We start from the raw sequence: 26,724 nt of genomic DNA, 5'->3' as shown, positions 1-26,724 counted from the left end.
ATTATCTTAGCTAGCAAGAAGATATCTTATACCACTAGCTAACCTTTATTTTTTTGTCTCATATGCTACACATTAAGCAGCATTAAGCAGACCAGAATGTACATCCTTCTCGGTCTAGACAGCTTAGTGTCAACAGGTAAGTCTTGAAAGAACTATGAAAATGAAAAGCAGCTTGCTAACATCACCTTTTTTTGCTGCAGTTCAGACAGCCCTAGCAAGGTTATCAACAGACTCTCTCGACAAGAGAAAGAAAACTGGCACAGAAGTACGGTTTCCTGTTACATGGGCAATCTTTAAAGTTGAATGAGGACAAAATAACTCTATTTGGTTACTAGAACACAAAAGTCTCTTGAAGTACTTCAAACTAAAAACACCCCTCTGTGTGTACCCCAGTGTTACACTGACCAGTTTGCTGTAGAACCTGTTTAGAATATACTACAGACACCACCCCAAGACTGAAAGCAAGCCACTGAAAGTTTTCCATCAATGGTTTAAACTCTGTATATCATCCTGTTTTCCACCTAAAAGAAAGCAAATTAAATGACAGATCTGTTGTCTAAATTACATGTGCTCAATTGATTGTTACCCCTGTATCCAGGTATCCAAGCTGGAAAACTCTGCATGGTTAGGATGTTATCCTACTGCCAAAGAGGATAGCCTGAATTTCAAACTTCAAATGAAAAAACTGAACTTATTTATAATAAACCAGTACTAACTGAGAAGGAAAAATAGCAATACACATTAAGAACACTGGATATCTCCAGAAATTCTGAAAACTACCCTGATTAAGAGGTACACATGTCTTGGTCAGGTGTTTTGGTTTTGTTCTCTTATTAAAAAAAAAAAAGCAAATTCATCCAGTTTCTATATGTAGCAGATAACATGAAAATGTATTTACTTGTTAGGAATTGCATTTACATGGATGGCAGTCAAGTTGAGAATCAATATTAAGATGCAGTAATTAGGAAGACAAAACACTTAAATAATTAAAATAGCAAGAGGCTGAATTGTTATTAGAAACAAGACATTATTTTTATGCATGAGTATTTTCTCTCTGTATGTGAATAATTTTCCAAAGAAAAAAAAGTTAAGAAACTCTTACCAGCTTCCTGTGAATTTAATACTTCTAAGGCATGCATCATGGCACTTGCGAAGACATTGGCATCTTCTTTGCTGCCAAAATTCAGGCCATACACCTGCCTAGCATCACGCCACTGGTGGAAGGTCTGTGTAGCCTGATTGTACTTCAGCCCTTTTGGAATGGCACAATTTATTACCACCTATAACCATAAAAAAAAAAAATTCTTATGTTTAAAATTGCTATTTCATCACAAGTTTCAGCTTAATGAAGATTTTGTTCCCTAACCACATGGGTTAATACCACTCTCATAATCCATAATATTACGGTGTTGAAGCACACTGTCATTTCAATTTTAATTCCAATGCTGCATGAAATCAGCAATGAAAATACACAGGGGTACTAATGAGGTATTTTGTATCAACTTTTGTAGCTTAAGTGTTCTCACGTCAAACAATGCAGTGATGTTTCTTAATAGCAATACAGTACTATCTATAGTTCTGACTTTTAATAGCAGAGTATTTCATGTCAATATGCATTTGGATTTCAGAAACTCAGTTTTCCATTAACTTCAGAGTACTTCTTAGAATTACATTTTTTATCCAAGTTCTCATTTGTTTTTTATCCAAGTTATCACCATTTCACTGTGGCTCCTGGACCCCTTAGCTTGTCCTGCTTCCAATAGCTGTTTTTGTGGACTTCTACTATGTATCACAAAGTATAATTTTGCAAGATCATCATGGCTCACACGAAGTGTGATAAATTCTAGCTAGTAGGGCAACCACTAACTATAAGCCATGCATTAAGAAGATCCCATTGCATTTGTGTAACTATATCCTCTCACCTTTTTCCACTGAATAATGGCAGAAAAAAAACCAAACAGGTTTTTCAGATGAATGCAAGGAAATAACTTACTCTTGGAATAAGTGTTTAACGACAAATCACACAGATTATTATACTACATTTCAGGTGTGTGATAAATGACTAAGAACAGGGCAAAAGAATTTTATAAAATGCTGGGAGAGGGGGAAACATATAGAAGCTTTCCTCAATCAAAAAGATTAGATTTTTAACCCCACCCCACATATCACAAGGCAGGGTGCTAAGTTTGCCGTTTAATCAAGATCCAATAACTTCTTCATCAAGGAAATTAAGATGTCATCCTTGTTGCTCGCTTCTCAACCTCGTCAAATGATAAGTGATCAGCATTACTAAATGGCATAAGGTTATTTTTTAAATACCTGATCTGGAGAAATGTGAAATTGCACATCTGCCTTTCCACAATACATGAAGAGCTACATGACAACTGATGGTACTAGTGCAGACTGCAGGTAAAGCAGAGACTAGGGAAGATGAAAAGTTCTTAGGCTGACACACCGCCTTAAAGAGAATGAGACTACTTCTATGTACAGCAGTTGCCTTTATACTTGCCTGAAGGATGGAATGGTAAAGAGCACACAAGGACTGTTGCCTTGGACATACGTGACGTGTTTCATTTATGGGAGAAAAGCTATAACAACAGTTTTACTACTTTAGTTTAAAAAAAAAGTAAATTTATTATTTGCAGTTTACATAATTTTTCTGAAGACCTTTTTCTTGATGTTAAAAACAATCACAAGAATAGCTGAAGATTCTTATTCCAAATTTTCAGAGATACCCCTACCTGATGGTCCTGAATCTTCCTGCCCACTACTCTGAATGTGTTGTTGCCTGTATGATGATATATATGAACTCTGCTGAATCCCGTTGATCCACCAGCTGGTACCCATTTCTTATTGGCATCATCGTAGACCATTACAGCTGCTCGTGCTTGGCAGATACTCTGTTCACTGTGAAAATAAAAGTATTTCAGCATAAAACATAAAATGACTAAAGGAAAATCATCACCTTTTCTGTACATTTTTTTAAAACTCAAAATGTAAAATACTCCTTGCAACTTGCTGAAATGTCTGCCTTTCTAAATACAAAACCACTAAGCACTTGGGAGTTTTGCTTAAAGGTGTTCATTCTGAAAAGTTGTGGTCAAGACAAACAGGCCTAACCACTAATGAAAGAGATCAAGAAAATATTTACTATGCCATTTTTTGCACTTTTTCCCCTTGCAGGTTTTTTTTTTCCCTCCTTTCTCCTCACCACCAACCATGAAGCTTAATTAAATATCGTAAGCATATGTCTTCTACAAAGACTGAAGAACAAAATCGGGACTTGCACTAGCTTCACACAGTTGTTTTCCAGCAGTAATTACTTCTGCAAGAAATGAGGATTGGAAGTATCCTGCTATTTTAAATATATATTGAAGAAAACACACACAGACTGAAGTTCAGCCCCAAAAATTCACCTCCTTATAAACTAATTTATTTTTAGCTTTGACATACTGTACAACAGTTGACACATTTTACAGCAGTTGACACCTTGATGTACAATTTTTCTTCCAGTAACTAATCCTGAATATGGAAGTCATTTGCAAGCTGAGGCACAGGTTAGGTGACTCACTTCCAAATGGAGTGGAAGGCCCTATTTGCAGGCCAGACCCCCTTCTTAGGGAGATCAGCTGCCTCCTTGCAGCCAAGGTTAAGGATATATGGAGGAAACTCCCTACCCTAGTTCGGCCCATTACTGTTATTCCAAGTAGGCATAACTTGGTAGCTACCAGAAGTCTAGGGGCAATGAAGAGAGACTTCAGGGCCCTGAGACAGCTGGTTAGAGGATCAATAGCACAGGTGGCGTTCTACTCTATCCTACCAGTAGCAGGGATTGATGAGGGGATAAGCAGGAAGAGCCAGAAGATTAACTCCTTGCTCTGGGACTAGTGCAGCTGACAGGACTCTGGCTTTTTTGTTCATGGACAGACCTACAGGACACCACGCATGGCAACAGGTGGGGGAAGCCTAACCCAGAGGGGGAGAAGGATCCTGGGGCACCAGTTAGCAAGGCTCATGGGAAGGGCTTTAAACTAGGTTTGAAGGGGGACGAAACCAGGCACACAAAAAATGAGCCTATGGACAGCTGACGCCTGCCAATCCATTCAAGGTGGAAAATGGGGATAAATGCAACAAAACCACAGGGCTCACTAATAGGTTAGTAACCCACTCAAGCTGTTGGGATATCCATACCGCAGCTCAAGTGCCTATACGCCAATGCCCATAGCATGGGAAATAAACAAGAGGAGTTAGAAGCTACTGTGCACCAGGAACACCACCATATAATTGCCATCACAGAAACATGGTGGGATGATTTGCATAGTTGGAGTGCTGTAATGGATGGCTACAGGCTCTTTAGAAGAGACAAGCAAAGCAAGAGGTGGTGGGGTGGTGTTATATGTTAAGGAGTGCTTTGACTGCCTAGAATTCAATGTTAGACACACCAAGGCAGAACGTTTATTGGTAACGATAAAGGGCAAGGCCAATGAGGCTGATATCTTAGTGGGATTCTGCTACAGACCATCCAACCAGGATAAACAGACTGATGAAACATTCTTTCAACAACTCAGAGATGTCTCACATTCACTAGCCCTTGTTCTCATGCGAGACTTCAACTTACCAGATGTCTGCTGGAAGTACAACACAGCAGAAAGGGGTCAATCCAGGAGGTTTCTAGAATGTATGGAAAAAAACTTCCTGCTACAGCTGGTAAGTGAGCCTACCAGGGGTAGTGCCATGCTGGACCTACTGTATATAAACAGAGAAGGGCTGGTGGAAGATGTGGTGGCTGGAAGTTGTCTTGGGCACAGCGACCATGATATGATAGAATTTTCAATATGTGGTGAAGTTAGGAGGGTCATCAGCAGAACCTCTACCTTGGAGTTCGAAAGGGCTGACTTTGGTCTCTTCAGGATGCTGGTTCAGACGAGTGCCTTGGGAAGCAGCCCCCAAAACCAAAGGAGCCCAGGAAGGCTGGGCTTACTTTTAAGAATGAAATTATGGAGGTGCAGGGGCAGGCTCTCCCTGTGTGCCGAAAAAGCTAGTGGGGAAGAAGGCTAGCTTGGTTGAGCGTGGAACTATTACAAGAAATCAGAAATAAAAAAAGAGTGTTATCAACTCTGGAAAAAGGAGCAGGTGAATCAGGAAGTATTTAAGGATATTTTAAGGGCATATAGAAAAGAGAATTAGAGATGCAAAAGCTCAGCTAGAACTTAATCTGGCCATCTCTGTAAAGGATAATAAAAAATGCTTTTATAAATACATTAACAACAAGAGGAGGGTCAGGGAAAATACAGGGAGGGAACTTAGTAATGGAGGACAAGGAAAAGGCTGAGGTACTTGACACCTTCTTTGCTTCAGTCTATAGCAAAAAGACTAGCTACTCTCAGGACAACTAGGCTCCTGAGTTGGTAGGCAGGGATGGGGAGCAGAATACTCCTCCTGTAATCCAGAAAGAAGTAGTTAGGGACCTGCTGTGCCACTTCAATCCCAACAAATCCATGGGTCCAGATGGGATTCATCCTCAGGTGCTGAAGGGAGCTAGGGAAGAACTGGCTAAGCTGCTCTCAATCATTTATCACCAGTCCTGGCTGACTGGGGAGGTCCCAGATGACTGGAGGTTGGCAAATGTGACACCCATCCAAAAGCAGGGCTGGAAGGAGGAACGGGAGTACTATAGACCTGTCAGCCTGACCTCAGTGCCTGGCAAGGTTAGGGAACAGATCATCCTGAGTGCCATCAAGCAGCATGCAGAAGACAACCAGGGGATCAGGTCCAGCCAACACAGGTTTAGGAAAGGAAGGTCCTGCCTGACCAATCTCATGTCTTTCTATGACTGGGTGACCTGCCTAGTGGATGAGGGGAAGGCTGTGAATGCAGTCTACCTTGACTTCAGCAAGGCCTTTGACACAGTCTCCCACAGCATCCTCCTGGAAAAGCTAGCAATCCACAGCTTCACTGAATTAAAAACTGGTTGGATGACCAGACCCAGAGAGTGATGGTGAATGGTGCTGCATCCAGCTGGCATCCAGTGACCAGCAGTGTCCCCCAGGGATCAGTACTTCAACATGTTTATTGATGACCTGGATGTGGGGATTGAGTCCACCCTCAGTAAGTTTGCAGATGACACCAAGTTGGGGGAGAGTGTCGGTCTGCTGGAGGGTAGGAAGAAGCTGCAGAGGAACCTAGACAGGCTGGGTCGGTGGGCTGGGGCCAATGGCATGAAATTCAACAAGACCAAGTGCAGGGTCCTGCACTTTGGCCACAATAACCCCAGGCAGCATTGCAGACTGGGGGAAGAGTGGCTGGAGAGCAACCTGGCAGAGAAGGACCTGGGAGTGCTGGCTGACAACCAGCTGAACATGAGCCAGCAGTGTGCCCAGGTGGCCCAGAAGGCCAATGGCATCCTGGCTTGTATCAGGAATAGCGTGGCCAGCAGGAGCAGGGATGTGATTCTGTCCCTGTACTCAGCACTGGTGAGGCCTCACCTCAAGTACTGTGAGCAGTTCTGGGCACCCTCACTATCAAGAAGGATATTGAGGTGCTGGAGCAGGTCCAGGAGAGCAACAAGGCTGGTGAAGGGACTAGAGGGAAAGTCTTATAGGGATAGGCTGAGGGAGCTGGGGTTGTTTAGCCTGGAGAAGAGGAGACTTAGGGGGGACCTTCTCACTCTCTACAACTACCTGAAGGGAGGTTGTAGTCAGGTGGGGGTCAGGCTCTTCTCCCAGGCAACTAGTGACAGGATGAGAGGGCTATGCCAGGGGAGGTAGGTTTAGATTGCATATTAGGAAGCATTTCCTCATGGAAAAGGTGATTAGACATGGAATGGACTGCCCAGGAAGTGGTGGAGTCACCATCCCTGCAGGTGTTTAAGGAAAGACTGGATGTAGCACTTAGTGCCACAGTCTAGCTGATGTGGTGGTGGTAGGTCATAGGCTGGACTTGATGATCTGAAAGGACTTTTCAAGACTTGGTGATTCTGTGAAAAGTTAAAAGGAAGCATATCATTCATGTCATGAATATTAGAAGCACAAGAAAGCAGAACATACCATAAACACACTACTTATTGGGAGAGTGTGATACTACACTCGTTGTCTTTATGGGAAATGTCCAGATGCAAACAGGAAATAAAAATAGAAAGGAATTATTTCTTATCAGGGAGCCAAATTCTCTGAACATACCACTCGAGCACATCCAACATTATAGAGAGCACATGATGCCTGGCTTGCAAGGAATGTGGCCTGCCATTTAGAAAACAGAAGGCTGAAGAGACCTGCACTTTCCATAAATTACAAAAGAAACACAGTGAAATATTTATTTTATGAAGGAAGGACAACTTCTCCCCTCCTCAGTCTTTCACGGGTTTTTATTGTCTGGTTGGTTGTTTTGTGTATGTTGGGGTATTTTTGAAATATCATGCTGAATTTCTCAATACCTTATTTCCATCTTCTGGCACAAGAAAATTCTGCACTGTACCCAGCTGTTTTCTTAACTTTCAATACTGATGTTTTTGATAAAACATTGCATCAATTTCAATCACACTGTCCATGGCATGCCAACAGTTAGAAAAGAGCTCAACACTGGGATGCTTTTCAAATCTAGGGGAAAGAGAGAATACCGAGATCATGTCTCTCATGCATGTGAGACATTCAAGATTAGATGAGGAAACATACTCTTACTTTTAAAGATGCATGTGTCTTATGACCTATTCAAATACTAGATGAGAATGGTATAACAGCCTCTAATTAGACCTTTTTTCTAGCCAGAATTTAGTGCAATATGGACAAAGTAAAACTATATATTTATGTATTTAAACAGTGATGCTTTTCTAAGAACAGTTCATCTTATAGTTGACAATTTAGACCAAAAGAACCACATCTGACTCAGTAACAGGTATTAGCTGCAAAGATAATAAAATTAGGCAAAAGTTTCAGGTGTTTGATGGTTCTATTAAAAGGATGCCAGAGGTAAATAAGAAGGTTCCCTCATCTAAGATTTCCTTAGAGTATTTTGGCACTTAATTAAAGTTCAAACCTAAAAACATTTTGTACTGTTCACAAAGTACAGAACAAATAGTGTTTTCTTCTACAATGTGTAACAGTATTACAGAAAATGTCTGTAAAAATTCTGAACCTGAAACAATTTGTTGCTACATTTGAATTTTGATCAATCACAGGCATGATAAACCATAAGTGACAGGATCTAGATACTGATTTGGAATCAGAGTCATGTGGTTTGCAGGGTTTTTGGAAAAAAAAAACCACAACAAAACTTCATCTCAATCATGTGTCAGACAGATTAAAAAATCATTTAGATCCTATTAAAAATTGATACCATGAGTATAAGCTAATATGTTCCAATTACAACAAAGGTAGAACCAGAGAGTGATTGAGCAATAGTACAGCAATCAGAAGACTTAGTTACACAGGACAGACCATGTTAGGATGCTCTTATTCAAAGTGTTCTCACTTTTTGCCCTGCTGTAGTCCTTCCACAGGTCTAAGCTTTCATAAAGCTCTGCTTTCATGTTATTTTATTTAGCATTACAAGAATAAAATACCTACTCATTTTAGAACTATTTGGTATTCAAGCAACACAATGCACAAGTGCAAATAAAATGACCTTGACTACAATTGCAAGCTTTTCTTTAACAACTGTTAAACTATTTTTAGCTCTACTTCTCAGGCTGGATAATATTTCTTTATAACTAGAAATATTACAGATGTCTAGTTCTCAAATATTTCATGCTCCATTTAAAATAAAATAATTTTCTTAATAGCAGGGGATTATACTTAACCATAAAAAGATGCAAGATAATTCACATCCTTCAAAAAATTACAAATACGAACAATTTCCAGTTCACCTATTCAATCAATACACAATAAGCCTTCTGCTTTTATTTCACACAAAACCTATAAAGAAAATTTTAATGTCCCAGCTCCATAATTTTAATATCCAGGTACCAATTTGAAGGTTAAATACTCCCCTACTGCCAACAGTTTCCCTCACCCATCACTTTGTTTATCAGACTGCAGCAGTAAGGTGGAAAAATGAAGCTATCACTATCAGAAAAAAATTAAACCATCACAGTCTGCTAGTCTTTTTCCAGGGTTCAGTAACTGCACGTTACTAGATGAAGGGGAGGATCAATTCAATTTTCTTTCTCTTAGTAAAAACGTTCTGCACTCTAAAGTGATTACTTTTTATTTTAAAGAAAGCATGCAGACAGGAGCTTTAGCAAAGAATCTCTTGGTCTGCTCTTCAATGACCATTTGCTTGTTTAATATTTGAATATAGTATATTACAGCTATTAGACACCATTAAGTCTCAAAAAAAATTTTTCACTTTTAAAAAATTAAATGCACACCTGAAATCCACTAACCTCAAATGGTTACACCAAATTGAAATCCAAGCTGTTAGCTCATTACTATCTTTGATAGATCTAATGAAAAACAAGGTTTAGTTTTCTACCTAGGAAAATGCTAAGTGTAACATACAGCCTGTTACTAGAACCTAAGTCAGTATTCCTCTATTATACATGTACTATATGTGATTAAATTCAAAGCAGCAGGAGCAAAGTGAATCAGAAAAGTGTCGCTTATTGTATATCTTATTCTTAGAACTTATTACACTTCCCTGCTGTACTTCTAACAGGAGACAGGTCTTCAGTGATCTTGGTATTTATACATTAACTCTTCAGAGTCCACAGTTTTCTGCAATACACACCCATTAGACTGCAGGAACTGACCATAAGATGCTAGAAGATTTTATTAATTCTCTGCACCAGAATCCTTCTGGTCAGATTGGAAATGCCTTTTTTTTTTTTTGACATATAGATTACTTTAGCACTAATGCAAAATAAATAAATTGTCTACTGACACACTGCAAGAGGAAAGGATCTTCTCCTGTTTGTCACATCATTAGGCCTTCAAAAGCATCCTACAGGGTTTACTTGCCTATCTACAAATTTTCCTTTTTCTGCTATGCTGTACTGGTGTAACAGTTCCATTATACTTGCATTAACCTGCACCTTCCCAGCATGAGAGATCATTAAGGGATGCAGGAGAATGAGTCAAGGGATTCTGGCTTCAAATGCTACTGCCAAGATGCACAGCTGCTCAAAGAGCTGTATGCTAACTTATTAGGATAGTGGGTTGGGGAACTAAAGTGACAATCTAAATATTAACTAAGAAAAATAAAGACATTTTCTATTCCCAAGTAAACTAAACAAGCTAAGTATATGAAATTATATGCAGAAAACAGAAACTTCATTCAAAGGAACAGTTAAGCTAAACCAAATCTTAGGAAACAAAGTGTACAAGCTCTCTTCCCAAAATGTAAAGCTTGACAAATAGCTGGACAAATATATGACTTCTTCCCTAGACAACAATGTAAGGCTCTGATAGTTAAAGTCAACTATTATTCTGGGTAAGTCCACATACAGCAATACCATATAAAGCCAAAAACAGGGTGGTTGGTTTTTATTTGGGGTACAAAAGTGGGGAGAGATCTGGCACTCAGAAGGCTCACACAAAAAATCTACAGTAGTAACGAATAATAAGATTATTCTTATGGTAGAACATGGTTTCTTCCTCCAGTGATGAGATAATGCACAAAACTAAAAAAACATAGCAAACTGAACCCTACCAGACACCATTCTTGCACCCAAACGGAATGTGTTCATTCTGTCACATTGGAAGTTCTTGAGCTCAGCACAGTGTCACAAAAGCACAGTCTGCTGACCTGAGTCTTTATTTTTGATGCTGGTCTCTCCTCCAAAAAGTGGATGCTTGGTTTTCCTCCCTCAAGAACCAAAAAGGATAAACAGACTTAAATAGTCAGTCACACAGAAAACAGCATGACTGCAGCCACAGAAAAGATGATTTAAATATACTGACAAGAGCAAGGTAAAAGCTGTGACTGCCGATTCTCAACCCTTAGGATTTTTGCCAGTAATGTAACAATGAGGTTTCTTGAAAAACTGTATCCTGCTACTGCTTTTTCTGGTGATTTCAGGGCTTTTTTTTGGCTGATATGATCTCAGATTACAGAAATGTAGCAACATGTTCCTAAATGTGCAGTCTTTGTGGGGCAGAAAGGAATGGAAAGATGCTGATTTATCAAACGTCTGTGTAGGATTTTCAAACCACGGGGCACAAAGCTAGAAAGAAAATCCAAACATTTCTATTACTCATGTCTTAAAACACACTTTTTCAAAAAACAGCTGAATGCTAGTTGAGATAACGAGTTATGTCTCCTCAGTGGTGTTTCGTAAGATGGTTTGCCCTGCTTTTTAGTGAACCACAACTGGCACATCACTGAAAATGTGCAATTTAAAAAAAAAAAAATCCTGGGTACTGTACCACTATTGTCTAGCACGAAAAAGCAGACAAACTGCAACAATCTCGAGTGAACATCTGAGAAACTGAGAAAGAGAACCTGATAACTTGATGGCAATACTTTATTAAATGCCTTCCTTATTCAGCTTCGAGATAAGCTTTTCAGTTAAGCAACCTGCAAGTAACAAAAGCGGTATTTCCCAAGTTTCTTCTAGAATTTCCTACATTTTTCATCCTATAAAGAATCATAAAGATTTTTTTCAAGAAATATTTCCAACAGGTTTTAAGGGGGGGGGAAATAAAATAAAAAAGAGCTACACAATGGCTGGCTCTTTCATTACAATGCATTTGCACTGGTGGCATCAGGTGAAATCTGTCAAGTCATTATTTTTATTATGGTAAAATAAAGTCTTATATTTAGACTCCACAGAACCATTAAATAATTCAGTTTACACTTCCTCCATGCACTCATCATCTATATCCTTGTTTTCTTTTATCCTGCTATACAGGGTGTTCTCTTAGACATGGCATTTTTGGTAAATTATCCAGATACTGTTCCTGAAAATACTGCATTTTTACAATCAAATCAATTTATCCACTGATTCTTCAAATGTATTTCTCAACAATATTAACTACTTTACTTATACTAAAAGGTTATGTGGATTCTAGGCAGTAATTCAAATAGATTATGTTTCCTCAATGCAGATTGAATACAGTGACATGGCAAGCCAAAGGTTTTGCCACAGTGAAGCTAATACTACTACCTGAATAGCAATTTTACACAACAGTAAACAGGAGCAGAAGATTCCTACCACGATCTTTCATCCATCTCAAGACAGACTTTTAACAAAAACCAGTTTCTCAGTTTGACTACTTTTTGCCAAAGCTAGTGGAAAACAAGCTATACAGCACAACCTGGGAACAAACCAATTTGTTAAGCAACAGGATACACTGTAAACAAACAAAGCTGACAGCCATAAAATTAATACCTTTACTGAATAGGATCATGACAAATTTAAAAGTTCAGATCTTTCAACTTAACGGTCTTAAAAAACAGGACCTGCTAGCCAGATACATTACTTCTTTCCTACAAATAGTCTATTTTTGATGGTTTGTTGTTTTTCTTGATACAACTCCATGAATCTGAGCCCAGTCATGCTGTGGAAAACATTTTAAGTGGGCACGAAAAACAACACCATTTTCAGCAACTAGTCTGACAGTTGATGATTTCCTCTGAGAAACCACTTAACATGTATTTCCTGTCTTCTATACACATTTTAACAAAAAGTGACCTTATTATGTTATTTCTTAAGCTTTTGACACATGGCAGAAATCAAAGCTTTCAGTCTGGATTCCCTGGGCAACCTGAGTGCCCAAACACACACTGAAATGGAATCCATCATTACACTGCCATCACTGTGGATCATGTATCTCATTTTACTTTCAGATAAAGAAGGTCCAACTCCTCCTTGAATAGGGAGGTAGTAGCATTTTCACATTACCTATTTCATATAAAGGCTGATTCTGACGTAGAGAGCTGTGTAAAGGGAACATGACTGATCAAGACTAAGTTGTCATTAACAGGAATCAATCAAGGAAAATGTGAGTCCACAGGAGAAATGAGACAGGTTATCTAGCAGCAAAGGACACAGAAAAGGCGACATGTATTTGCCTTGGTCTCTGCTAGCAAGTTTTGTTCTCAGACCTCCCAGGTCTGCATGACTGCTAGAGTACTACCACCTGTGGTAGAAGAAAATTAAATTTGGGGTTCTAGCAAGATAAATCAGATACAGAAAGTCTATTGAATTGAATAGTATGCATCTAAAAAGGCTGGAGGTAGCTAGGTGGTGACATCATGAGGCCACTGTAACATCTTTACAAGGTGATCAAGACAAGTTGCTGACAGTCTGATAAGCCATCACTGGTGAACTTGTCAGGGGTCAACACCAGCTTGAAACTGTTTAGTGTCCTCACTAATGACCAGGAAAATGGGGTGGAATGCAACTTCAGGAGTCTCAGCAGACTGTAGAAACCAGCTGACAGAAACCTAAAGAAATTAGAAAGAGCTAAAACTTGCACCTGAGTAAAAACAACCACCATGCTGTAGAAGGTGATTATTCGTCTCTATTCAGACCGTATCTGGCATAACGTTTTGGGCTCCTCAGTAGAAGGAAAGTCTTGTCAAAATTGGAGCAAATAAAACACAAAACATTAAAAGAGATACAGAAAAAGATGCCCGAGGAGAGGCTGAGACAGCTGTTTGTTTAGTCTTAAGGTAAGGCAGGAACACAACTGCCATTCTCAACTACACAATAGTGCATTACAGAGAATACAGAGTCAGAATCCTCTCAAAAGTGCACAAGGGAATGATGACAGGCAATGATCAAAAGGTGCAGAAAAGGAGCTGTCCTGCCTTGGGCCTGACACAATAACAAAGAAACAGCCCCGTGGCCACTCACTCAACTTCCCCCCCTCACACACACTCTGGCATGAGGAGGACAAAGGCCAACTAGAATCTCAAGGGTCAAGATAAAGGACAAGGAGGGTTCTTCACCAATTCAGGTCACAGGCAAAACAGACTCAACTTGGAGAAAAATAATAATTTAATTTCACACAAATCAAACACACACAGGACACACAACACACAGAGCAGGGCTTGCATATGTTACCCCACTCCTCCCTTCTTCCCAGGTCCAAATCACTCTTTTCCCCATTTCTCTCCCCCCCTCCCCCCAGCAGCACAGGGGGACAGGGGATGGGGTTTAGAGTCAGTTCACAGGCTGGTGGTTCCTGCTGCTCCTTCCTCCTCAGGAAGAAGGATTCCTTACAGTCCTTCCCTGCTTCCCCACGGGGTCCCTCCCATGGGACAGAGTCCTCCACAAACGTCTCCTTTGTCAGTCCTTCCCATGAGGTCAGGAGGAAGCTGCTCCAGCCTGGGCTTCCCACAGAGTCACAGGCTGAACAGTCACCTCCCCTGGCACTAGACTCCCCTGGGCAGTTACTGCCCAGAGGAACTGTGACATCTCCATCCTTGGAGACCTCAAAATTCAAGTGAACAAGGCCCCAAGCAATCCAACTTAATTTAGAGGATGGCCCCTTCTGAGCTGTGCACAGCAGCAAGAGACTCTGAGAACTCCCAGTTTGACTAAGTCATTCTATGGTTCTAGAAGAAATAAAATGTATTTGTGAAGGTCCCACTGATTTGCAGACATATTGTAAGTACCTTATTTTGGGCAGTTACTGCCTTAGCACTCATTTTATTGGAATGCTCTTCCCAAAAGTAACATGATGCATTTCACACTTTAAGTTTCAACCAGCCCCTTTCTGCACCCTATAAATAAAGATCATAAACACTAGTAGTTCTAATGCTTAGTGTCTAAAAGTAAGATGTTTAAATAAACTATGTAGCATTTATATCACTGACCTGTACTACTAAATAAATGTCTTAGTATTTTAAATTGCATTTTACCAAGCTATTTTAAATTGTTATTATTAGCAGAGTAACTCACTGAATTTGATTATGAGAGGGAAACAAAACACTACAGTTCTTCACCATGGACGGAACAAGTGAGAGTGAAACAAAAACTATTAAGGATTTAGTAAGTAAGGATCCAAGAGAAAGCAGACCTCTCAGTATCTTTCTTTCTAGATCAAACCAACCAAGTTTTCAGTCTTTACCAATCTGTAGCTCTTCCTAAGCTTCTCACAATTCTTCCTACTATTAAGAAAAACAAAATACCTCGTGAAACTAGTAAAGGCATAATTAAGTGAGACAGAAATTTGAGCATGTTACTTCAATCAATACACTGCCCAGAGTAAAGTGGAAGGATTACTCCAAACATCTTATATGCAGTATTTACATAATCCTGATGTGGCCCCCTCAACCTACTTTTTAAAGCACCCTGCAGATGCACAGACAGGAATAAAAATCAGTAATCACTGGAGTAAGGCAGCAAAAATAAAATATGGTTTTTAAAAAAAGCAGGTGATAAATTGTTCACCATGTACAGGAAAAGGAAGAAGAAAAAAGCTTTAAGAATAAAATTTGGTCAAATATGGGAATAAATTACTTATAATTGTAGCAATGCTCCAGGACAGTTAGCAATGGAGTTGCTAGAATCCCCTTTCATTTGAGATTCTTTTGAGAAAAGATGAGAAGACTATCATCCACCACCTGTCAAGGCTGATCACAGTATTATTCACCTCCTTCCTCCAAGAGAATACTAATTGATTAGACCAGGCCAGCTTTCCTGTATACTAGAGCTCTTCACATCTCGCCCTTACTTCTGTGCACTCACTTCTGTCCTCATGCAATGCTTTCCTTTTCCATGTCTACTGTGCTACCTGCTGCAATCACCACACTCTTTGACCTCCTGTACTCCATGCCTTCTTGTCCCAATAATTGCCCTTGCTTCCCTCACTCCACAGTCCTTGGTTAACACAATTGACTCCTCAAATCCCATAATCCCAGACAGGCACCATTCTTAATCTTCTATGTGAGGCCACCTCTCCCCACTAACCAATCCTATTCCTCAGCAGTGCCCCTACTTCCCAACCTCACTTGCCTCCATCATACTGCACAATACCCCAGCTACCAACTCACATCAGGTGAGCTGCCCCTACACTGCTCTTCTGAACTGGCAACAGGCCTTAGAGGCACAGATCACATGGAGACCTGTACCTCATTTGCCTGGAGAATGTATTCACTAGAGAGGTGCCTCTACCCAATTTAGAAACATTGGACAAGAAATGGGCATTTCAAAAAATTGTATTCTTTTTCCTGAATGCCTGGAACACTCACTTAATTTTGGACTGCCAGAAAAAGACCAGTAAAAACTAATGAATAGTCTGGGTTTTCACACAGAATTAGCTCATAGGGTACATAATTTATTATGAGTTAATATCTTAAAATTAGAGAATATTCTACACAAATTATTTAATTTCTAACCAATTATGCTAAATTACAATAAACATTACAGATGTGCTTATGACCATGACAATGATTCTTCGTAAAGACTATTGGTACTTTCTAAAACCATTCTAAAATTAAAAGAAAAATTATCAGGGTAGTTTCAAATTCTGAAATAAAAGGTTTGCTAACATTTTTATAGGCAACTACAAAACCAGAGAAGTAGCCATTGTGTTGGCAATCTTAACATTCTGAAAGTGTATACTGTACTTAGCACTAAGCTATTTTCTACTCTTCACAAAAAGCACAGCAATAAAGACAAAGCACCACCTCCAATTTCCCAAGCCAATCTTTAAATACTTCCTGTTTGCTAAAACAAATGTACTGCTATAAGCTTAGTCTTGCACGATATTTATTCTACTGCCTCCTACTCTTTAGAAAGCAATACACGTATTCTAAAGTGTATGCAAGAGGCAACGATTTTCTCTACTTGGAATATTTAAGACAAGTTTCCTAACCTGGCACATTACTACACAGCTTTGTAAACTGTTGTAATATTCAGGCCAATTCCTTATCTCACACACACATTTTCAATACACACACTTCATCTTTTTAGATTGGATATTATACATAAAAATCACCTTTAAAAAAACCAGGAAACATTAGAAGAACAATTGATAATACTAAATTAGGAAGTTGTAGAAATCTCTTAAATGAAAAAAATAGGCTAAATTAATGTTAAACAATCTTCAGTCATTATTTCCGAGACAACAAAAAGTGATAAAAAAATGTGGTAAGAGTTCCTATGGTCAGTCAACAAAGAGATGCAGGCTGTTAGGCAGAAAGCCCTCCTTCTTGCATGCATACTCTCCTATAAAGCACTTAGAGAGATTTCAGAAATTAATCAATCAAGTCTATCTACAAAAGACTTCAAATATAACCACACCTCTTGACAATCTTGTCCTTATTTCTGACAGCTCCAGGACAGGACAAAGTTCAAGCAACTCTAAACAACTGAGTTCTTAAGTAACCCAGGACCAGTCACAGTGTAGTAAGCAAACACTGATCTGTAAAAATTACTCCAGCTACAGCTGTTTCCTTGTACAGGAAGATGTAACGAGCATTCTTGTGTTATGTATTCAGTAGACATTTATGATAATCTGTAAAACAAAGGAATACTAAATTTCCATTTAACAACTATCTACAGTATAGCTCTACTTCCCCATGGCTTTCCACAGACAAATTCCATGATAATTCAAGGAGGGATTATCATCAAGTTGATGCAATCAGAAGCATTCTGCTTCCACTTCAATTACAGTTTATTTACATTTTGCCTTTGAACACCGTCAAAGTTATCACCTATATTAAAATATTAATTCAACTTCCACGCCAAACTACTGCATTTACTCACTGAGTGGCACATTTTTCTTTCCCTCTTCTCTTCTTTGATCCAAATCATTTTTTGGCAAGTCTAACTTAGTCTTATTTTTAATAACTCTGATTTCCTTCCCACACCATTTAATCTCCAAATATCACTTTTTAAACAATTTTTTCACTCCTCCTATACCCTACTTGCGTCTTGAAGTGGTTACTCACACAGGTATTTCAGAAGCCCTTCTTCCAAGTTCGGCTTCAAGTCAGTCAAGATTTTTTCTAACTTGAAGCCCTGATTCCATCCCAGACACAAATGCTTTCTCACTTCTTCCAGCAGTTTTTACTAACTTACTTCCCTCAAGACAATTGAGGCTTGTCTTTTTAAAATCTAGTCCCTTAGGTATAAACACACTTCCATACACTTGTGTCAAATGCAGCTTAAATTAACATATAATCATTCACACCTCTGATCACTTTTCCTCAGAAAATCCTTCATATAGTGTTATTTGACAACAAACAGTAAAAAGACTGCATTTCCCAAAGGCTAAAGTTTGGCTTCATCAGTTAATGATTTTGATGACGAGGTAGTAAAGGTGATTTTACCTAAAAATTCTAGCACTGTTTTATTGTAGCCATGCTCGATTTAAAAAGAAAATCCTTTATCAGGAGCTGGTGGAGGAATTCAGCTTATTCCATCCTGTAGTATATATGCTGCTGTAATTCCAACAGGAGGTTAATTTTATATTAATGAGACTATAACCAAAAGGCTTGAAGTCTTACACTCTTCCTCTCCAAACTAATAGCCAAAGAACATCACAAGCTGAAAAAAAAAATAAATAAAAAATTAATGCTAGAATTCATTGCTTAAGTATTCTGAATCTCAGTGACTCACTTTTAACTTAGAACACCAACAGACGATTGCAATAACTAATTCAATCTAGTTCAGTATTAACATTAATATTTGTGCATTCATTATATTTAAAGTTCTGTCCTAGAAAAAAGAATTATCTACACGCACCACAAACGGTTGAGTATAAGCTATCTGAATTACTCCCAATGTCAGCTACTTTATACATCTCTTACAATAAGAATTCAGCAGCTGGAGTGAAGTGGCAGCAAGCACACAGCCCTTGAACATGTGTATCAATGCAGCGGTGTGCTCTAAACACTTGTTTGGAGGGTTTTTATGCGTGCACAGTAACTAGTATGAAAGGACATTTGAATTGTCATCTCAATTAGTAAAGCAAAAACTATTTTTCAACATATCTTGCCTCTCTTAAATAGGTTTATTTTAATTGTATATTTTATATATTATATATTAAAAATATTATTTATTGCAAAAATAGCTAGTTACTGAAAAAATAACAAAGAGCAGGCTCACTCTAGAGCAGAAAACACACACGGAAGAAATTCCTAGAATATGATCAGAGTTTTCACAAGTTATAAAATTGATCAACACCTTTATCATGACATAACACAGTTTTTCCAGACAGTAACTCAGCCAGTAATTCAGCCTTTTGGCAATGTAATTATTACCTAAGATTGCAATAGTTTATTTCCCTCATTTTAGGATGTTTTATTTGTTAGCTTCTTAAATATTGTCATTGCGATCCACCTTCACACCAGAAAACCAATTACCATGCTAAACAGCGAGAAACTGTTTGTTTGCCTTGGTTTCTTAGTCTTGATTCCCAGATAATTCAGCTGTCTCCCCAGTCATTCTCTCTGCTTTGCAAATGCTCATATTTTGAAACAAAACCTGAATTTTAAGACAGGAAAGTCAACTCAGTTTCACAGTAACTTCAATATTAAATATTCTAATCTGTTTCACACCAAGATCTACATATCCATGTTCACCTGACATTACAATACCTCTATCCCCAAATTTTAGAACAAATTGCATCACATCTACTGGTAATAGCAGCAAAAGGAGATTGTCTTTCCCAAGAGTCTTTTAAATTTAAAACCTTCCCAGACAGGAAAATTCAAACCTTTCTTAAGCATATCTGCATGAACAAGTAATTATTCAACTAATCTAAACCTCTGCATGTGAATTACTATTTGTATTTAGGCACAAGATTTTATTTCAGAGTGGGCTAAATCCAAAGACAATATTACTTCAAAGAGAAAAGCCTACGGATTTTTACATTTTCATATATTACATTGTGTACATCATGCATTCTACTAAAAATTCCTATTGTATACATCTTTTACGCACAATTATATTACCAGCACTACCTGGAAAGTCCCTAAAATTCTGACAATACTTTATTTTTTCCTCTTAGTGTAGGGAGGAAACTGGCTTCCTTTACTAGAAAAACAGGAAAATATTTTCAAAACAGCAATAAGAACAAAAAACCCTGATCTATTAAGAGCATACTTATTAGATTACTATCAAAATCAGAAGATATCTTTAGATACTTTTTTGTAGTATTACTTATAAACAGACATCAGTTATTCTATCTCCTCCTCTTTAAAGGACTGTAACTCACAATAACTCATCTCACGTTATAAGTCCAGCATTTAAACTGAAAGTAGTGCACAGGTTACTACTACTTTGTACTTAATTTTTCTGCTAATCTTCTAAGTTACTTCAGTGAATCATTACATATGCAAATACTTAAACTGAAATTGTAAATTCAGTCCAGGAAGCAGCAGTATAAACTGCTCACACAGAACAGCAGATCTAGCCAATTAAGACTTTTATTCTGTGGTTTTAATATTAACATTTTTAAAAATACAGCAGAGGAATAGTATAGCTAGAGACCTATACTAAAAAAAAAATCATTTGTAAGCTCCAACTGGAAAATATATTTAAAAGCATATTTATGCATTTGCTGATTATTTGTGCTCGTGAAGTAATTAGTAGTGAAGTATTTAGTGGAATAACTGTAACAAAAAGATGAATTAAAGAAGAATTTTGCTCACACTGGAAAATTAAGACTCCTTGTTTGGGTTTGTGCAAACTGCAAGTGCCAGAAAGCTTTATCTGAACAAGCATTTGCGCTAATTCAGATAATCCAGCAGTAATTATTGGAAAATGCTATTTTGAAGTATAAAAGCAAAACCCAGGTGGCATCCCACAGGCCTCTTCCATTTACAAGATGGTTGTTATGGAGCTAGAAATTTAATATGGCTTTCATAACCCCAGATCAACCGTCCAACCCTTCTATTATCTTCCCTCTCCAGCTATAACTTCGTTTTAGAAACCATGTTTTCCAGGCCATCTTGCACTATTTTAATCTCCATTTTAATTTATTACATCTCTCTCTGCAATAGTCATTTAAGGGCTAAGATATCTTGCGCTTCATGAGACAGGTCAAAGTTCTACGATTTATAGCATTTACTACTAGGCTGGGCTTTTCCAATGTCATGACACCCTTCTAACAGGTACTTTCAGAAGTTTAATCTTTAAACCACAGAAGTGTCCTCCAACTTCACTCTTAACAGAAACCTTGGGAATCCTAATTTCTAAGCAAGGCCTTCAGGTTCAGCTCACAAAGATTTGATGCAGTTTGGCTTTTTTCATTTGGGTTTTTTGTGGGGTTTTTCTTTGTCTTGGGTTGGTGGGTTGTTTTGTTTTAACACAACCTATAGTCTTATCACACACTGTAGCACAAACACCAGTTTGATAACACCAGCTACATGCTTAACAAGACTCAGTCACCTTCAGTTAACCACACCATAAAAGTACTCTTAGGCAAGCAACACACAAGACAAGGGGCTTAACCCAACATTGCATTTTCAGCCTACTTAAGCACTCATTTTCTGAATTATCACCTGTGAACTTAAGGTAAGCAAGAAAAAACCAGGAAGACTGAACTACCAATCATAAAAATGCATTTTGAGGAGAAACAGACAGAAAAGAGAAGTTTTGTTACCAGTTTTATGCCACATATGCCACATTTGCCACAATCACTGTTCAGTTAGCTGGTCATCAATTTATGCACGTTTCAATTGTTCACATCTACTTTTTAAAAAGCATTTGATGAAACGTAACAGTAATATTTGGTTAATGCAACATGAACCAAAGTAAACACAATTCAGTTTACACTTCTGTATGCATAACATGCATACATGCATAACATTTCATAACATGAAACAGTAATTTTCCAGAAAACACCAATAAGCTTCAGAAAAATCACACTTTAAACATTTTTCCATTATGACCTTTTTTCTGTTCTACATCAGCTTGTTAGTTGTGGGGTTTTTTTGTTTTGTTTTTAAAATGAAAATCTTTAAAAGCAAAACGGTAAACTGCTCATTCTCTCCTCCAATGCACAAAGGACAACATTCACTGCCTCTATGAAAGCTCCTAGGGGCTCCGAGTTATTTGTTTTGGGAAAAAAAGTTCCTGAGGCTATCAAGAAAGACTGTGGAGATAAAGCCTTTCAAGACTTACATCAGAGGTTCCCAGACACTATGTGTACCAATAAGTGCAGGCTAATCATATTTTGTTAGATTGCACACTACTTCTGAATCCATCTACCAGCATGCCAGTGAGAATAATGTAAGCATAAACCATTAGAAGTACATGCTACTCGACCCAGCTCTTCTGCATCCTTACACAAGTTGCTTCAGAAGCACTTCATGGCTACTTACAAAATTAAAATTAAGACAAATGGACTCATATAAAGCAAAAACAAGCAGGGGGGACACTCAAGGTGCTGACTGCCAGTGAACAAAGCAGAAAGCTACAGAAAGGCTGTTTTAGACTGTAGGAGAAAAGAAGCCCCAGCAAACTGGCTAGCTACCCTGTCAGCACAATCCACTGAATAATATGAAGTTCTGGTTTGGTTTAGAAACCAGTTACTTCAGCTTTTATTCCAGCAATCAAAGACTGCCAGTGGCTTAGGCAGACTAATCAAATCCAGGCCATGTTAAAAATTTCTCTTACAGTACTTGGTCAGACTAGCAGCATCACCCATACTCAAGGCAGGACACAAAGCTTATTTATATACACGGCAACATAGCTCCTGCCACTAGCAGGGACATTGGGCAGTGTTCTTTAACAACTAATATCTGTTAAATTAAGATGACACAGAGACATTCACAGGATCAAGAATTCTCAAAAAAAACCCCAAAAAACAGCAACCAACCAACCTCCCCCCAAAAAAAATCCACCCCCAAAAAACAACAACAACCTAAAACCAAACACAGAAAGCCTCAAATTTCAATACCCACATTAAAGAAAATATCCAAATAAAAAAAAATAAAAATACAAGCACCAGCATGCAGTTTACCTCTTCCTGCCTACCTGTGGTCAGAAAAGAAAATGAGCCTTCAAAGCAACTGGAAAAGTCTGGGCAAATACTATTCACAATTCCTTGTGAAACACATCATATAGTGAAACCCACCATGAGCACCAGCGTGTCCTTCACCTCAACAGCTGAGGAAAGTTAAGAAGGCCTTCACAGGAGTGAAGCAGCATCCTGAACTACCCAGAACTACTGTCACATCAGGTAAAGATGTTCATATTATGGAGCAGACTCATAAAAACCACAGTCTTCTATGTAGCAGCATAAGCCAATGGGGAAATACCTTTATACAAAGATTAAAGAAAATAGTATAAAAACAGATCTATAAAACCAACTTTCTTCAACTTCATTAAGTAATCAGTATTCATGTTGTAAGATCTAGAAATGTAAACATTGGCTAGACCAAATAATTCAAACAGTATCTTTACTGCCAATTCAGCAAGAACTTCTTAACAAGAGGCAAGTCTACTCTCAAGTATGAAAAATATGCTTATAGAAACCTAGATTTCCAGTTAGCTGCGGAGTGCAAGATTCAGCACTTTACAACCTTTTCTGTGACAAATCTACTTTTGAGCAGCTTGTGACAAAATAGTTCATGTGAAAAAAAATCTGTAACTGCTAGTGGTCATTTAGGAACTGTTTGTAATAATCTGGCTCAGGTAACACAGGTACATACAAGACCACATGCAAAGTGTGACCTTGCTATCACAAAAGACAAGAGAGATAGACACTATCTTTTTCATCATTACCTAACTCTGGAAAGAAAAAAAGTGGAGAAAAAAAAGCACTGCACATAAACGATATGATTTTGATATCAAAAACCTTACCATATAAATTATTAGTAAAATGGAGGTAGATGTAAAATCTAAAGGATAAAGTGACTTGAACTAGCTTTTGAAAAACAGCAGACATGCAAATTGTGAAAATTCTTGGGAAGGCAGAAGTGCATCAAAAAAGACATGGAGATGACAGAGTTGAAGAGCAATCCACATAACACAGGAAAAAAACTGGGAATGTACAAACAACATCTTTCATAAATAAGAATGAGAAGAAGCAAAATTCCCCTATAAGTAACAGCAACAAAAAACTAGAAGAAACTATTTAGAAACATTGTGAAACCTGGTAGAAGAGCCTGAAAAAAGTTAAACATGTCAAGACAAGTTTATTTTATGCTTGCTTCTCAAGTCTGTATTTTAGAAGCATCCATGTGCAGAGGTAGCCCTTGAACTTTGCAGCTGACAGCACTCACTTCCAGGTAGAAACTGCAAGCAGCCCATTGTGGCACTTCAGCGAGGAGGGACAGAATCATACTGTACAGACACATCAGGACAAAGTTCCAAGTCAGGGGCTTCGCTGGCCCCACACACTCAGCTTGCAGGTACCTGCTGGGGATGAACTCTGCAGAGAAACAGCAGAGACAGATGCTGGCTCTATGCAAAGTAAGGTCCAGATCCAGCAGACCTACTAAATGTATTGCAGTGCTTAGCAGGTGCTGGTTTTATCGCTTTCAAATCAGCAGGCTGCTGTTTTGCAAGGCATGGAATAAGAATCAGTCAAAGTAATCTGGCTCAGGTGTTCACAGACCATGGCTCCAGTCCCACATCTGAGAAACACCCAAGAAGCATGCATAATTTTTTTAGGATCTGAACTAATTTGCATTTACAGCACCAGCTGGTGACCCAAAACACTCTGCTATGTCATTCGAGCACTCTGCATCACAGCCCGCAAGATCTCTGGCAGTAAAAAAGCCAGGCACCCAGAATATCCCAAGATCCTTCAACATTCAAAAGACCACATCAAATGTAAGCAACCAACTGAGCAAGGATTTAAAGACTCACATTTATGTTAGTTGTTTAGGAAACTGAAGTGTCTTCTCTAAAAAAAAAAAAACAAAACAAATCCCCCCCCCCCACTGAAATCAGAATAGCTCATCAACACAAGTGAGACATAGCTTTATATCCTTAGAGATGTTTACTGTTTTTCTCACCCTTCTGCAATTTTTATTTGGCTTATCTACCAAATTAACAGTCCCTAAAATGCAGCAGTCTCTATAAATATTCCTAGTAAATGAGTTGGCACCTGATTGCGAGTCCCAGGATAACAAATTCCAGAAAGAGTACTCTATGATTAAAGCAGAATGTTTCATCTCCTTAGACACACCTTCCAAAAGATACACTGAAGACTTTAAGGGCTGATGACAAATAAACAACTTCCCCTAAAAAATACAGGGCAGTACTTGCATGATAATGGTCCTAATTGTGCGTTTCCCCTATGCTGATGGAGAGACTAAAATGTATGGTTTTGAGGTCAAAAAGCGGCACTAGTCCTCAAGATTTCAGAGAAGAATATTCTAATTCCAAGTTTCAAATATTACAAATGGTAGCACATGAAGAGATAACTTCCTTGAGGGGATGAAAGAAACCAGAAATCCTTCCTTTACCTTCATAGAAGGCATTCACATTACTCTTCTGAGAGCCAGGAGATACTCCAAGCAGCACTACAGCTTATTCTTATGGCACTCACAAGTAACAGGAGATTGGAAAATAAAAAGGGTAAGGATGAATACTTCACATAGTGTTATCTTATAATTTCTAGAACCCATTAGCCTTTTGCAATAATTTTCCTTAAAATTAAACAAGCAATTTGTAAATAGTACAGGAACAGACTCTTGGTTGCAGTTCCCAACAATTTTTGATACAGTAAAACTGATAATTTCAGTTTTAGTATTATTTTACTTGAGCTTCAATTGCTTCAGATTATAAAGGTGCCTGGTGAAATGCATTCCACTGTGGTTAATAAAATTGTGGTTTTGTTTCAGGTGATAAGAAAATTCAAGTTTTTCCTGTCAAACAGCCTGGATCTTTATCTGTTTCTTTTAAAAGTTCTAGGATATGGATGGTTCTCAAATTCCTGAGCAGGTACAGCTTCTGTTCACATGTAGAGCAACATCAACTTTGCTACCAAAATGCTCAAAACTCTTGCACTTGAGTTGTTCTAGAAACCTCAGGATGTCAGCACAAAAACATCTGCACACGCCTGCCAACTGCAACTATGGAAGTTTAGCACCTGTTCACCACTTTCTTCGAGGTTACACCACCTCTGCAGCACAGCTGCAGAAGCATATATGCATTAGCTTCTCAAATGCTGCAGTCCCCTTTTAAGTCTAATTTTTAACTTCAGTTATCAATAATTTCAGATGTTTACCCACTACCTGCCACTATTGTCACACCAGTAAGTAAAAACAAATGCTTGAGCAGTCAATTTTACCAACATCCCCGAGAAATCGGGCCTCAATTCTCTCAGATCCTACAGCATTTGGGACAACTGATAATCATACTGTAACAACTGACCACGCTCTTCCTAAAACAAGTTGGAGCATTTTGTGCTTGTGGTATTTTGTGTTGGTTCTGAAGTCCGTGCTTTGCCCTCCAAAGCTCCAGTCATCTCCATGCCAGGTGCATAAATACCTATAAAGGATGAAAAGGAAATGCAGAACCTTCTCTTCTGCTTTTTGTTATAGATTGGTCTGAATTTGCCTGCAAGAAAACAAACAAGAAAATTGTGTAGAAAAGTTTACATATATGTTCTTTGTCCCAGAATTGGCTTGGTGATATCTATGCTCTACTTCTGTATACAAAACCAGGTTTTTAGAAATACTGGCTAAAGTAGGCTTAGACAGACATAAAACTTGCATATATCAGTAATATCTGCAGTCACCAAGATTTATCCAAGCAAATTTATGTTTTTTGAAAGTTTTGACTCCAGCATAAATGGAGAAGTTACATTTTTAACAAATTTAATTAAAAAAAAACCAAAACCACAACAACATAGAAGGTACACAAGGTCT

At 38.3% G+C, this 26,724-nt stretch overlaps 1 protein-coding gene across 6 annotated transcripts in view; it reads right to left on the bottom strand.

Moving 5' to 3' along the window:
• The window catches only part of ENAH (ENAH actin regulator), a 100,495-nt gene that overhangs the window by 50,815 nt on the left and 22,956 nt on the right, over window positions 1-26,724 (bottom strand). For all 6 annotated transcript variants that reach the window (XM_051614545.1, XM_051614546.1, XM_051614548.1 and 3 more), the window contains exons 2-3: window positions 2,742-2,907; window positions 1,103-1,280 (exon numbers count right to left, since the gene is read on the bottom strand). In XM_051614545.1, the coding sequence (XP_051470505.1) occupies window positions 1,103-1,280; window positions 2,742-2,907 (344 nt within the window). The remainder of the gene's footprint in view (window positions 1-1,102; window positions 1,281-2,741; window positions 2,908-26,724) is intronic.

This window comes from Apus apus, chromosome 3, assembly GCF_020740795.1.
Source record: "Apus apus isolate bApuApu2 chromosome 3, bApuApu2.pri.cur, whole genome shotgun sequence".
Classification (NCBI taxonomy): domain Eukaryota; kingdom Metazoa; phylum Chordata; class Aves; order Apodiformes; family Apodidae; genus Apus; species Apus apus.
Note: the sequence above shows the minus strand (reverse complement) of the source record. Positions and strands in the feature narration are given on the sequence as shown.